Below are 13,815 nucleotides of genomic sequence, written 5' to 3'. Positions count from 1 at the left end.
GGTTCACATCAGGTCCACCAGGACGTCGGTCCAGCCCTGAGTCCCCCACCCCCACCCACAACCCCCCTTCATGCATGTAACACTCAGCGAGACAGGCACACCGTCGTCACCAAAACCACCCACCCCCTGGGCCTACACATCCAGGTGCCAGAAGCCATGGGGGCTCCAAGCCTGGCCTGGCAGCTCCCAGGACCCGTTTCTGCATGGATTTACAAGCACTCTCAGGCTGGCTTCACCCGCGTGCCCAAGAGGCAAGGATCCCCCACCCACCTCCCCACCCCCACAGGAGGCCCAAGCTCTGCATCCCCACAGGGCCCGCATCAGCCAGGACAGTCCTGAGGATGAAGATCATGCCGCTCTACCACCCCCCTCAGCCCTGCAGCCCCTCCTCAGCCCCTGCCTTCCCAGGCGCACAGAGCTCCCCACCCCAACCTGCAGTTCCCATGTGAAGGCCTGTAACGCAGACCGTCGGGCTTTTGGCAGTTTGGACAAGTGGAGAGACAGGTGAGAAGAAACCCCCAGTTTTTATTGATTAAAAACCCATCCACAGTGTTAACATGGAGAATCTGCAGTGTGATCTGTGATGTGATTGTCCAGTCAGGGCTTTGCCTGGAAATTGCCTAGGAAAGAAAATCTAATAAAACACATCATGGTGTCGAAATAAATTCTTCCTAGGTTACGTGATCCTTTTAGGAGAAAGGGGAATGAAGTGTCCCGGGGGGGAGGGGAGCAGTAATCAAGTGCAGATAACCCTGGTTTTCCTCCAGGGGACCAGGGCGGGCAGAACGGGCTGCCCCCTGCCCCACTGCTGTTCCTTCCCACTCAGACCTCCTCCTGCACCTCTGCTCTTGTACTGAACATCTCGGCAGAGACCCAATGCTGCCCCCGTCCGGCCAGAGGGCACCCGCAGTCCAGCAGCCCCTGGCACCCACTTGCCAAACTCAGAGGTGCTTGGTGCTGCATCATGGTCTCTCGAGCTCCGGCCACGGGTCCTGGGCCAACACAGACAAGGGTGGGAGGCCTCCATTTCCCACCATGGAATGGCCAAGAACCCCACCCCACTAGAACAGAAAGCCATTCACTTTTTCTGAAGACATCGAACCCATGGGATAGCCATAACTTTTGCTACTGTGCCAAACCTCAGGGCAAGAAAATAATTTTGAGGAAGGTAATTCATTTGATTTGGCTTCGTTTTCTCTCTTAAAATACTGCTCCTGTCGTTTCCCCCTGCAAGCCCCATCTCTGCGCGAACATACCCCTACCTTCTGCTGGAACTAAGACGTGGAAGTCAGAAGCCATGGCTCCCGGGTTGGTGCTCAGAGGCATCTAAAAGGTAGGACAGGAATCTGCTGGCCCAAGGGCAGGACTGCCTCCCTCTGTGGAACCAAAGGCTGGAGCCAGCAGAGCAGGGCCTGCCTCCAGGCCGTTTCCCCAGCTCTCAAAGGTCGTGATGGCAGGAGAATGGGGGGGGCAAAGGGACGGCATGGACCCCAGTGAGGGGCGAGACCCTGCACCACAGGGACAGAAGCTGACAGCCTGGACGAGAGACAGCAACACGGAGCCCACTCCACCGACCAGCTGGCAAAGACGCGGCGAGGACGTGAAGCTGTCTCCTCGGGAAGCTGCCGGCGGTGAGGTGGGATGGGGAGGGCCCGGCGGGTCTGTTGCAGCAGGCTGGCACTAGGCCAGAGCCACAGCAGGACGAGGGTGTGCGCTGGCCGAAGCAATATACATATGTACAACTCTGGGTGCTCAGTCCGCTCGCCAGCAGGTCCTCGCCAGGCCCAGGTGCCTTGGCCAGGGAGGAGGGGCACCGTAGGGAGGGCAGGCTTGTCCAATACCTTCTTGGCACTCGAGGGTGGGGGAGGAAGTGCCGATGGCGCCTCCCGATACAAAAACGTGGAGAGGATTCTTAAATAACGGCACGAAACTGAGACTGTCCCCCGAGGAGCCCCCGCGGGCCTCGGGCTGGGGGAGGGACCGCAGCGCAGTCTCTGCAGTGGACGGGGCATTAGCAGCAGCGTTTCTTCCGTTTACTGTTCTTCGTGAGCTTCACCACGTCGTTCTGTTGTTGCTGCTGCTGTTTCGCCAAGTTGTCTTTCTTTGCTCGGAGCACCAGCTCCGTGATGCAGTTGAACATCTGTGGGGACAGAGGAGCAGGGCGGGCCTCAGACCCAGCAAGGAGGCCCTGCCACCCGCGGCCACCTCCCGGCTTCCCAGGCCCAGTGCTCTGTTTCTGCATGTGATTTTTTTTTTTAACTTTCATTTTTTATATATGTGTCCTAAAACCCTCTCCAGAAGGAAGGAGATGGTGAAATTAAAGGTCAAAAAAACGTCAAAGAACCCACAAACTGTGTGGACTCGGGCAAGTCAATCTCTGGGGGTTTCCAGTCTTTTATTTTTTTAAACAGAAAGGAAGAACCCCTTCCCTTCAGCTGGAAGCTGATGAGCAGACAAAGGTGTCCCTACTCTGCTGATGACCAGAAGGGGACGCATGTCCTGCCCACTCCATGCCACGTCACTGCAGAGCCCCAGGTCCCTCTAGAACCTTTCCCAGGCCTCCCAACATCCTTCCGATGCCAGGATCCAGTAACAATCATCTATTGATCCTCAGCCCTCTCCTCCATCCAGGCAAGAAGTTTAACGGTGACATTGGTGGTGGCAGCAGCAGGCACGACAAAACTGAGCCACCGTCAACCAAGCGTGTACTGTGTGCCGGGCGCCGGGCACGCCACGTGACTTGCTTTGCTTAAGGCTGACACCTGGCAGGCAGGACTGACTCCCCAGTATACAGACGAACAACAGATGAGGCCCAGAGAGGGTCCGTCACTGCTGGTCAGGCCAGCCCCCTTCACAGGCCCGCAGGTGGACAGGCCAGGACTCTGCCCTCAGCCTGACTCTCAGCCTGTGACCCTGACCCCACACACAGTAAGGAAAACCCCCCGAAGGCTGGCAAGTGGGGCCAGGCCAGGCTTGTGCAAAAGGCCTAGCTTTTCTTCCCCAGAACTACAACTGCTTTCCAGCAGCCTCAGCAGATGCAAAAAGGGAAGCTGCTGGGCCAGAAGCTCAGCCAGTCCGCAGAGGCCAGGAATGTCAGAACAGGAAGACGTGAGAGTCTGAGGCCAAGAGCACGGTGGCAGTGAGGCCAAGGACCAGAATGGAAACCATGCATGGCTTTGGGGTGTGGGGCAGATCGAAGTTTGACTCAGCCTCATAGCGGCTGGGTGATATTCCTGACGTGACTTCCACTCAGAACCTCAGTTTCCCTACTCAAACCCTGGAGATGCTTACACCCACCTCAGAGGACTGCGGAGAGAGCAGCGAACCCCGAGAGGGCCTGGCATGCAGGGGTGCTGAGGGAAGGGAGTGCCCGTGACGTTTTCTGTGGCTGCCTCAGTGCCCCGAGCAGGCTGGCGCAGGGGGAGGAGGGCCCGGGGAGCAGAGCCGGGCGGTGGTAGGGGCTGGCTGGACCCCGCGCTCCACTCCTCTCCAGCAGAGCCTCTGCTTTAGGTCTCACCTCTTCCACGTTGACGTTCTCCTTGGCGCTGGTCTCAAACAACTGGATCCCCATCTGCCCAGCGAATTTGTAGGCATCTTCTGTCTCCACCACCTTCCGCTCGGGGTCGTCGTTCTTATTCCCCACTTGGAAGCACAGCACAGTCAGCCCAGCCTGGGGAGCACCTGCCCGCAGTCGCGCCAACGCCCCGCCCTGGGCCCAGGCTCACCTAGTATTCGGCACACATCGTCACAGTTCTGGTTGATCTCGTGAAGCCACCGTTTGACGTTGACAAAGGACTCAGCACTGGTGACGTCATAAACCACAATGACCCCGTGAGTCCCCCGGTAATACCTGTAGGGTCAAGGGATAGGGTCAGCCTGGCGAGAGCAGTCTCTGCTAGGGCCCGCCCACCCACATCAGGACCCCGGCCGGGGAAGGAAAGGGGCGACTGATGCTTTGCCGCCACCCAGAGTCCTGGCTCTCCAGCCTCCACTGACATGCTCGAGCTACACCCGCCAGCGGGAGAGCTGCCTCGGCAGCTCTGCCTTCACACGCCTGTCCCCAGGCCCAGCAGTGCAGGAGGGCTCGGCCCTGAGGTGGCAGACCAGGTCGGAGGAGTCACCTCCCAAATTCCTATTTCTTTTAATTCAGGCAAGTTTTGTACTTGATACCAAGCACCAAATGTCCCCATGTGGACATCCGAAAAACTATTCTCTCCACAAATCTGTTTTAGCAGAATGCCATTCCAAGAAGCTGCCCACTCGTGACGCCCTGGCGACGTCGGCGTCCCCTCCCCGGGCAGTGGCGCCACCCTTCCTGCTGCTCTTGGCTCGTCCATGCCAATGGTAGGGAGAGGGTGGAAGCTGTGTGGGCTCTCAGGGATGGCTGGGAAGGGGCCCAGCTACACCATCACCCGGAGGAGCAGACCCAGGGCCGGCAAGGGGGTCTGGAAGGAAGGGGGTACCAAACACGCCGGGGCAGACCCTGGCACCCGGTACTGCGGACTCCACGGCCCCATTCCTCTGATATTCCAGAGGACAGATGAAGGCCATCGGCCTCGGGAGGAAGAGGAGGTGCAGGCCGTGCTTCTCTGAGAGCTTCCACACCCCTGCCTCCAATGCAACTTGGCCACACAGAGCAGCCCCTACAGCCCTTCTCCCAAAGCTTCAGGGATTTCCATCACTGGGGCATCTTCGAACGTCAGGATACAAAGATTGGGACTGAGCAGGCTACGGCCTCCCTGCATCCTGGCTATCATATGCCCCAGCCTGGAGCTCCTGGAGGAGGCTATGACTAGGAGAGTCACTCCTGCCTAAGACCAGGGCCTCAGGCAGTGCCAGGAGCCAGGCAGGGACGGAGTGGCGGCTATCATGTGCCCCAGCCTGGAGCTCCTGGAGGAGGCTAGGAGAGTCACTCCTGCCTAAGACCAGGGCCTCAGGCAGTGCCAGGAGCCAGGCAGGGACGGAGTGGCCAGGTTGGGGTGCGGCTCGTTTCACCTGCCCAGTGCCCTGGCCAACTCTCCACACTCAGGCCCAACCCCAGAACAGAGACCGACCCTGGCTCCACCTCTGGAAGACTGTGGACCCGGGGTCCCCTGCTGCACCTCAGGTTCCTCAGCTGAGATGGGGATCCCTCGGGGGTTGTGAGAAACAAGGGAGATACGTTAGTTATCACGAGAGCTTAGAGTAGCGAGCAGGCTCCGAGTGGGTGCTTGTTCTTAACGTTCCTTCCGTGACAACTCAAGGTCCCAGCAGAAGGAGGACGGACCCGGAGAGGCAGCCTGGTGGGGCAGCCCTCAGGACATGAGGCAGGCACGAGAAGGGCCTGCAGTGCCCGGGGGTCGGGCCCAGTTTGCTGCCTCTCTGCCCTCCAGACCCCACTGAGATCTCCTAGGGCTCTTCGTCCTGCCCGCAGCTTTGCTCTGCGACTCAGCACCCCTTGGCTTTGGGGGAGCCAGGATGAGCCAGCCGTCTTGGCCCTGGGCCCAGGCTGGCCCTCTGGCAATGGGAACCAAGGGAACATGATGGTCCCTTCCAGACGGTCTCAGCAGAGGACGTGCGGGCAGCGGAATGCCAGTGCACACCCTCTGCTGGAGACGGTTAGAGAAGCCCAGAAATGCCCATGGCCCCAGCACAGAGCCCCGCTGCTCCCCGGGAACCGAGGCCTTCAGGGCTTTGTCTGAGCACAGAGAACCTGTCCAGGATGGGGTCGAGGGCTCAGAGCTCTGGCTGGGGCACCAGTGCGTCTGGGCATCCTATTGCCATCACCGACCCCAGGCACGCGGCCCTCACCAGACCTGCTCTGGGCTGCCCATGGTGCCGGCACAGTCCGGCCCACCTTGCTCGCCCTGTGACAGCCTGGCCCCGCAGGTCCCAGCTCACGGGATGCAGCTGCAGGTTCTCTTTCAGTGTCCCAAATCACAGGTCACACCGCTGCACTCTCACTGCCCATCGCCCAAACTCCTGAACTCCTGACCTATCCGGAGACTCTTCCCTCGTCACCAGCTACCACCCGGTGTCAAGTCCAGTCTTTCCGTAGCCCCTGGTCGTCGCAGGGCTGGGGGACCCACAGTCAGAGATAACCCTCCGCCTCCCCAGACAGGCAGGACACCCAGGGGGGCCAAGCTGGTGCCCATGCCAGCACGCAGTAACCCCCTTCTTGAGCACCCTAGAAAAAGCTCACTTTGCCCAGAGGCAGCCGAGTAACTCCTCCAAGTTTCCCAGTGGAATGAAGGAGCCAGTTCACCCTCTGCCTGCCCCACCCACCTCTGAGAGGCGCTGACTTCAGGGCAGTCAGCTGAGAGGAGCTGTAGGTCCTCCTGCTGAGGGGCCCTCAGACAGCCCAGGTGGGGGGGCCACTGCCCATTGCCCACTGCCCTGCGTGGCCACAGACCTGTCTCTGCTGCCCGAACCCCTGATTGGTTCTAACCCTGGGGCGGCAGGCACCAGCACGACCACCTGGCACATCCCAAGTCCTGGGGAAGGCAGCAGAGAGCAGAACGACAGACCCGTTCCCAGCCTGGGTGTGCAACAGCGGGACCTAGGCCCCACCCTAACCAACCAGGCTATGCATGTCACCCTCTGCCCTGGCTGTAAAATGGAGCCAATCACAGAATGCTTTGGGGGATCAAATAAAATATAGTGAAGCCCAGAGCAAGTCTCAGTCCAGAGGAGGGACATGTGGGGTCAGCCCAGACACGCTGACCCTGACCCCCGGTGCGAGGTCTTGTCTTGCTTGGGCCTAGGAAGCACTGGGGTGCCTGAAGCTTTCAGTGCCAATCCTACCCCACGGGCCTGACCCCACATCCTCCTTAGGGTCTCGCCAGAGATGCCAAGACACAGGGCCGAAGGGCTGTACCCAGGCAGCCCTGGGCTCAGGACCCCAGGGTTTCGCGGAGTTGCAGCCACGGCACACACACTCACCACAGGGCTAACCAGTGACAGAGGCACCTCCGGCTCAGGGCAGGGCAGGTTCCAGTGAGCCCTCTTGCGGTCCACACACCTCCCTGCCTGGCCACATCCCTGCCTCTCCATGCTCCCAGCCAACCCACACTCCACACTTCTGACGCTCAGAAGATCATGGGGATGGGAAGCCAGTCAGGTCCGCCCCTCTTCCGTGCTGAAGGGAGAAGAGGGTTCTCAGGCCGGGGAACTTCCTACACGGCTCATCGGGTCCACTCACAGAGAAAGTGCCCTGGGGAGACTGTGAGGGCACCGGCGGCAGGCCTGACACCAAACCCCACTCTGCACACACCGCTGTGTGGCCAGGGACCGTCATGGCTGGCGCAGACACTTCTCGACAGCAACCTCTTCTGTAAAATGGGGCCAATAATAGCACTGACCGCACGCAGCGATGATCCACACAGAGCCTGGGGCAGAGGACCTGGACGTAGGGTTCCACACCAGAGCAGATGCCAGAGCTGAGCCCTCTGGGACGCTGCAGCACAGACGGTTTGGGCCACGTGCCCGAAGTCACACAGTGGAGGAGAAATTCAAATTCCCTACTGTCTGTGTCTTTCCTGGAACCTGTCCCACTACCAACCCACTAACCCAGAACCTCTCCACAGGACTCCTGCTGCTCGGGCCTGGGCTGGGCTTTCTCCACACAGAGGTGCTGCAGAGCAAAGGAGGGCAGCCCAGGGAGGCAGAGCCCCAGGCAGCTCAGGGAGGTTGGGGAAGGCCTCCTGAAGGCCTCGCAGAGAGCTCTCTTCTCCTAGGTCTCCCAAGACAGAGCTGCCTCCAAGGGGGCAGAGTGGATGACAGGCACCCACAAGGCCAACCTCTGCCATCACAAACCGACACTGCCAAGAACGACTGTCACTGCTGCCTGCCTCTGCTCCCTGAGTGTAAGGCAATGGACTCAGGCCAGAGGGAGAGCCAACTGCCCAAGGGAAGGGACGTGGCCACTGTCCTGCAGGATGCCAGAGTGAGGGTGCTCAGCCACTGTCCACCCGCCTCCTCTCACATCTTCAGGAACAGGAAGGGCACAGCCGAACACCACCCTGCTGTGGCCAGCAACAAGCTCACTTCCTGACAGCCTCGGGGACCCACACGGTGACACCAGAGCAGGCCCTGTCGCTCAACCCCATCTCAATATGGAATCGCAGCTCCAGTGACTCACGTGGAGGTGATGGTGCGGAAGCGCTCCTGCCCGGCCGTGTCCCAGATCTGCAGCTTCACTTTCTCCCCGTTGATCTCCACAGTCCGAATCTTGAAATCCACTCCAATGGTGGTGATGTAGCTGCCTGCATGCACAGGGCACGTGAACAGGGCCCAGCAGGGGACCCCGCAGACCCTATTCCCCACTCCCTCCATGTGCCCGCACCTGCTGTGTCCCCAGGACACGGCCCTGAACACAAAGACAAGACCCCTGCCCCAATGGAGCCCACAATCCTGGGAGAGTGACAGGACACAATGGAACACAATCAAAGAGGAGACAATACCCTGGAATGAGAAATGAACAAAGGAAACAAAACGGATGAGACTGGGGTGGGACTTGCTCTGGGGTGAGGACATGTCAGCTGGGATCTGAGACTGGTGGCAGGCCTAAGATGCACTTGGGTTTTCTTCTCTATTCTATTCAAACAAATTTTAATGACCCATAAAATTAACGTCCTACCACACAAACAGGTCACGACCTGCAGTTTGAAAAACTGCGATGGCAGAGATGACAGTAGCAATAATGGCAACGTGGGCATGGGGTCACGTAAGCTTGAGCACACGGGAGGCAGGCAGACAGCGAGGCCAGTTCTCCGGGCCTCCATGCCATTTCGAGAACTTGGGCTCTCTCTGGTGCCCGACAGGGAGGCTGGAGGGCTATAACCAGGGCAGACGCTGTGTCCTAATAGCTCACGGACTTCAAATCTATCGGACCTGAGGGAATTTCTAGCTGCTGTAACATCGGGTCCAGATTGGCCAAGTCCTGAGCGCTGGGAAGAGCGCGAGTTCTCGCTCCACTTGGGGCCTGTCTCGGAACACAGTGCAGCCGACAAGACGCACACCAGTGACAAAGCAAAGTGTGTCACGTGCTCAGGAAAGGTCAAGGTGGAGACAAGACAGGGGAGGAAGTGGCATTTGGGCCTAGCTTGAAAAAATTGGTGCGATTTCAAAGGTTGAGATTAGGTGGGGGACAGACATCCCACACAGAGGCAGAGCTGAGGCCATGGCCCAAGCAGAAAACGTTCAGAAAACCAACCGGCTCCTGCTCTTGCCTTCCCGGACAGCGCTAGGCGCACCGCCCACCCAGCACGGGCAGGTGCACAACAGGAACAGCTGGCCAGGGGCAGGCGAGCGAGCGCGCGGAAAGAACCAAGAGCCGACAAGCAGTATGAGCGAGAAATTGGGAAGGTGACTGAAATGGACTATGGCGATCAGTGCTTCCCACCCAGCGTGGTTTGTTCCCCTACACACATGCACGTGCACACACACACACACACACACATACACACACACACGCTTGGCTGGTGACAAGGCCCGGCAGGGGCCAGCAGGCCCTGAGTCCCCACGCACTCCATGTGTCCAGGGACATGGCCCTGAACATGAAGATAAGACCCTGGTGGACTCTTGGGAATGTCTAGAGATATTTTTGGTTGTCACGACGAGGGAGGGGAAGTGCTCCTGGCCCCTGCGGTAGAGCCCTGGGTGGGAGGCAGCTCGACATCCTCCATCACCAACAGCCCTGCATGGAGACTCGCAGGCCGCAGCTCGAGCAGCCTTGCTGCAAACTCTGCTCGGGGGAGGACCACTGAGCATTCCAAACTGACAAAAGACCCTGCCAGAGACGTGTCCCAGCGAGAGGAACTCAGCAGCCTGGCAGGAACTGCTTAATGCTTCTGGCCTGACCAACAAGAAGCTAAGTGCTGGTGGCAGCCATGGAGAGGCAGAGGCTAGCGCCCCGGAGGCAGTAACACAGTGCTTTGCAGTGCCGGGGACACAGGGGAGGGTCCTGCATCCAGGTGCAAGATATCCCTGGGCTCACTGGGTACACACATGACCCGGCTGGCTGAGGACCCTGGGCACAATGGGTACACATATGACCCGGCTAGCTGAGGGACCTTGGGCATACTGGGTACATGCATGACTGGCTGGCTGAGGACCCTGGGCACACTGGGTACACGTATGACCTGGCTGGCTGAGGACCCTGGGCACACTGAGTACACATATGACCTGGCTGGCTGAGGACCCTGGGCACACTAGGCACACGCATGACTGACTGGCTGAGGACCCTGGACACACTAGGCACATGCATGACTGGCTGGCTGAGGACCCTGTTGGAGGGACCTCTTCTTCTCATCTCTGTCTCCCTCTCTCACGAAAAAGATTGAAAATAACCCTTTAAAAATAGAAACAAGGACTGACCCTGTTGTGCAGAAATTAAGTGCTGTGTAGAGGGGCCACATCCCGCATGGCCAGTGTGGCTCAAATCCCAACTTTGTGTGTTGCCCCCAACTAACACACTGGGCATGTGCCCAAGATCCTGAAGAGATTGAAAAACGGAGGGAAAAGGACTGCCGCGTGACCAGGCCCCATTGGGATGCTTTCTCTCTGTGTGTGTCTGTGCACACACAGGCCCACTGGCATTAAAATAGACAGAAAGAGGACCAACAGGTGACATGGAAGGTAAGGTGCTGGACTCCCATATAGCCAACTCTGCAATTTGAGTCCTGGACCTGGTGGCCTGAGAAACACGCCAGGTGCATGTGCATGCGTGCCCTAAATCCCAAGAAGAGAATGGAGGAGAAGGAATTATGGTGTGGCCATCCCCCTCGATGGGTGATTTCTCACTTTCTCTCTCTCTGTCTCTCTCTCTCTCTGGAGAGTGAACACACCTATAGGGAAAAAAAATCTAACCAACATAGAGAGAGAAAGAAATTGAAAGGAGAGAGATTGCAAAAGAAAACCCTCCCAGAATAGAAAGCTGACTGAACAGGGAGTAGAGGGACGTGAAGAGGAAGAGGATTCTCTGCGACATCAGCAGAGGCTGTCCGTTATTTATTGCTCCTGCACAGAGGCAACATCAACAAAAAACAGCTGGCATTTTTTGAGAGATGACTTGGTCCTAGGCACTGTGACTCATGCGTTCAGATAAGCCTCACTACAACCTGTGTTGGGGGAGAACTCGAGTCCCACTTCACAGAAGAGCTAAGGCTTAGGAACTGCTCAAAGCCACTGAGGTAGGCCAAGACCCTTCCAGCACCACACAGCAATGGCACTGCAGGGCCACCATGCACCATCGGGGAGAGAGGGGACCAGACCCACTTCTCACCAAGAGAGGCATTAGCCACGTGACCTAAATGTCACCCACTGCTCGACCAGACTGAAAGAATTCTCTACAACATAATCATGATCAGCCCTTCACCAGAAACGGTCCCTGTAGGGAACCTGATAGGTTTAACAAAAGAAAACATGGTCAGGGGAACACGAATGTGAACGAGATAGCACTTTTCACCTATCAGTCTAAGCAAGGATGAAGACCGTGACAAGGATGATGACTAAGATACTAAGATCCACACTGAAGGCATGGACAAGGGCCCTCCAAACTCCTCCAGTGGGTGTTAACTAACTACTACAGATTCTATTTTTTTTTTTTTAGACAGATTTTTGCTATAGGGCATGTGCGCTCGCTGGAGAGACAGAAAGTAAGAAATCGCCCCCTCCCCAGGGGGTATGGCCATGCCGCAATCCCTTCTCCTCTAGGGATCTTGGGCATGCACGCACACAAGCCAGGAGTGAGTTTTAAGCTGCCGGGTCTGGGACTCAAATGGTGGTCGACTACTATGTGGGAGTCCAGGGCTGTAACCATTATGCCATTTGTGGGTCCCTACTACTAAAGCGCCTTGATAGGTATGTTGTGGCCCCTATGACCCAAAAGCTCCCCTTCTACAGAACAGCCCCGTAAAAGAGTAAACAACAGTGTATCCCAATAAAGCACCATCGCCTCTCCAGAAGCTACCAGCACCTGGCAGGGACAGAACTCTGTGAATGAAGTCGGCGCCCCCGTGCATGCTCAGGAAACTCCACACACTCCAGAGACCCAGGGGTCTCCAGACAGTACCCAGAAAGACATTCGGAGTATACTGGGAGAAAAGAAGGTTGCCCAATGGCCTGTAGGATTCAGAAAAAGCAGAGAGAGTGCATGGCATGCTAAACAGAGGCCACGGGGTGCAGAGTGGGCAGTGGTGCAGAGTGGACAGGTGCGGGACGATTTTAACACTTTTTGTAATGTTGTATACAAACAGACTCTGAGTAGGGAAGTGACGGGCCTACAAAAGGTCATGACCAAATACGACAGACCCCAGAGGCTTTTGACCTAGGCCTCCCCCACTCTCCCTCTCTCTTCTGGCAACCAGGACTCGAAGTTCCCTGGTTAAACAGAGGCAAGTGTGTTCTGGTGCCAGGGAGGGGATTTCAAATCTGAAACATCCCCGCAGCACCCCAGGGGAAGACTCACCTGAGAAAGTGTTGTCTGCAAACCGTAATAGTAAACTGCTCTTGCCCACACCTGCAAGAGAAAGCTGTGGTGAGACGAGCCCACCGGCCCGCTGGCCCTGGGGAACGATGAGAACCCCAAGCCCAGGGGAACTGGCTCCCCTCCGAGCTGCTGCCTACATCTCAACCGGCCACATGCTGCAGACATCTCTCCACTCACTCCCGACCTTTTCCTTCGTCCTCATGTAAGACAAGCTGCTCCCAATACCCAGGGGAAGATGAGAAAGGGACTCGTGTCCAGGCCCTGTGCAGAGGGCTGGCCCCGGCAGCCAAAGTAACACACCGGACCACAGGGTTCAGAAGCAGGAGGAAGGTCGACCAATGAGACAGCCCCCCTGATGCAGCTAGAAAACTGCACCCAGGTGCAGAGCTTCAGTTGGTGAGTGGCTAAGCATGAGGAACAGGAGCTGGGAAGAACCCCTGAGGTGATCGGAGTTTAGCAGATGAGAAACCAAGGCCCACAGAGCTGGAGCAGACGGCCAGAGTGTGGAGGGGTGGCGAGGAAGTCTGTACTGCTCCTCAAACCCGCTGCCCACCTGCGCCCAGGCCGCCGCACTCACCACTGCAGCCCCTGGCTTGCTCGCCTGATGTCCCCTTGACTTCAACCAGCAGCCTGCCCTGTGTCCCATTGCCCATCCTTGATCCCTGGCACCCCAGCTGGGTCAACTGATCCCAGAAGGAAACCGTGGGCATGCCCCGATCAAGCTCTGTCTGTGAGGCAGGCCCTTTGATGCCCCCAGAATTCCAACTACATCTCTTACAGAGAGGCCGCTGCAGCTGGGAGCAACGGGCCTGAGGTGCCTCCGCCAGCAGTGGTGGGCCCAGATCCGAACCCAGCGCCGTCTCCTCCAGACCTGACACTCCTCCCAGTGTGTCCTGCACTGTGGATCTGTTTCAGGATGGGAGAAAACAGCACCACAGGGGCCACTACATCTCACTCCCACTCCATGTTCAACACCAATGCCATTAGAGCTATGAAGAGATCGTAATCTAAGACTCTCGCCAACCCTCAGACCAGGGTGCAGGTTGGGTGCATGTGCCTGCTTGTGGGAGAAGCCCACAGCAGATTCTGAGAGGGCGCTGCCTCCACCCCACCCCCAAGGAACCACACTGCAAACCACTGGTGCAGACTGAGTCGCAGTTGCGTTTCTCTAAACCTAACCCCAGACATCCTCTCTGGGCCAGCGAGCCTGTCTGAGATCGCTTCCGGGGACTTCAGGCGAGTGAGTTGTCCGGGGATGCCCAGAAGAACTCGTTTCGCCAAATACACCTGGGTCTGACCTTGCCGATGCAGGCGGGTGAGCCTCTCCTGAGCAGCCAGGTGCAGCA

The 13,815-nt window shown here is 57.9% G+C and overlaps 1 protein-coding gene across 1 annotated transcript; it reads right to left on the bottom strand.

Annotated features, from left to right (window-relative positions):
- Positions 1-505: 505 nt before the first annotated feature.
- On the bottom strand, positions 506-12,499 carry RAB35 (RAB35, member RAS oncogene family; the record flags this gene model as incomplete). Its single annotated transcript, XM_014588974.1, is given in 5 exon segments — positions 506-2,140; positions 3,518-3,642; positions 3,726-3,850; positions 8,120-8,243; positions 12,449-12,499. Coding segments are annotated over 5 exon segments (554 nt in total), but the record flags the coding sequence as incomplete, so codon positions are not given.
- Positions 12,500-13,815: the final 1,316 nt, after the last annotated feature.

This window comes from Tupaia chinensis, unplaced genomic scaffold, assembly GCF_000334495.1.
Source record: "Tupaia chinensis unplaced genomic scaffold, TupChi_1.0 Scaffold000320_1, whole genome shotgun sequence".
In the NCBI taxonomy this organism is placed as follows: domain Eukaryota; kingdom Metazoa; phylum Chordata; class Mammalia; order Scandentia; family Tupaiidae; genus Tupaia; species Tupaia belangeri.
The sequence above is the reverse complement of the archived record's forward strand: the minus strand, read 5'-3'. Positions and strand labels throughout refer to the sequence as shown.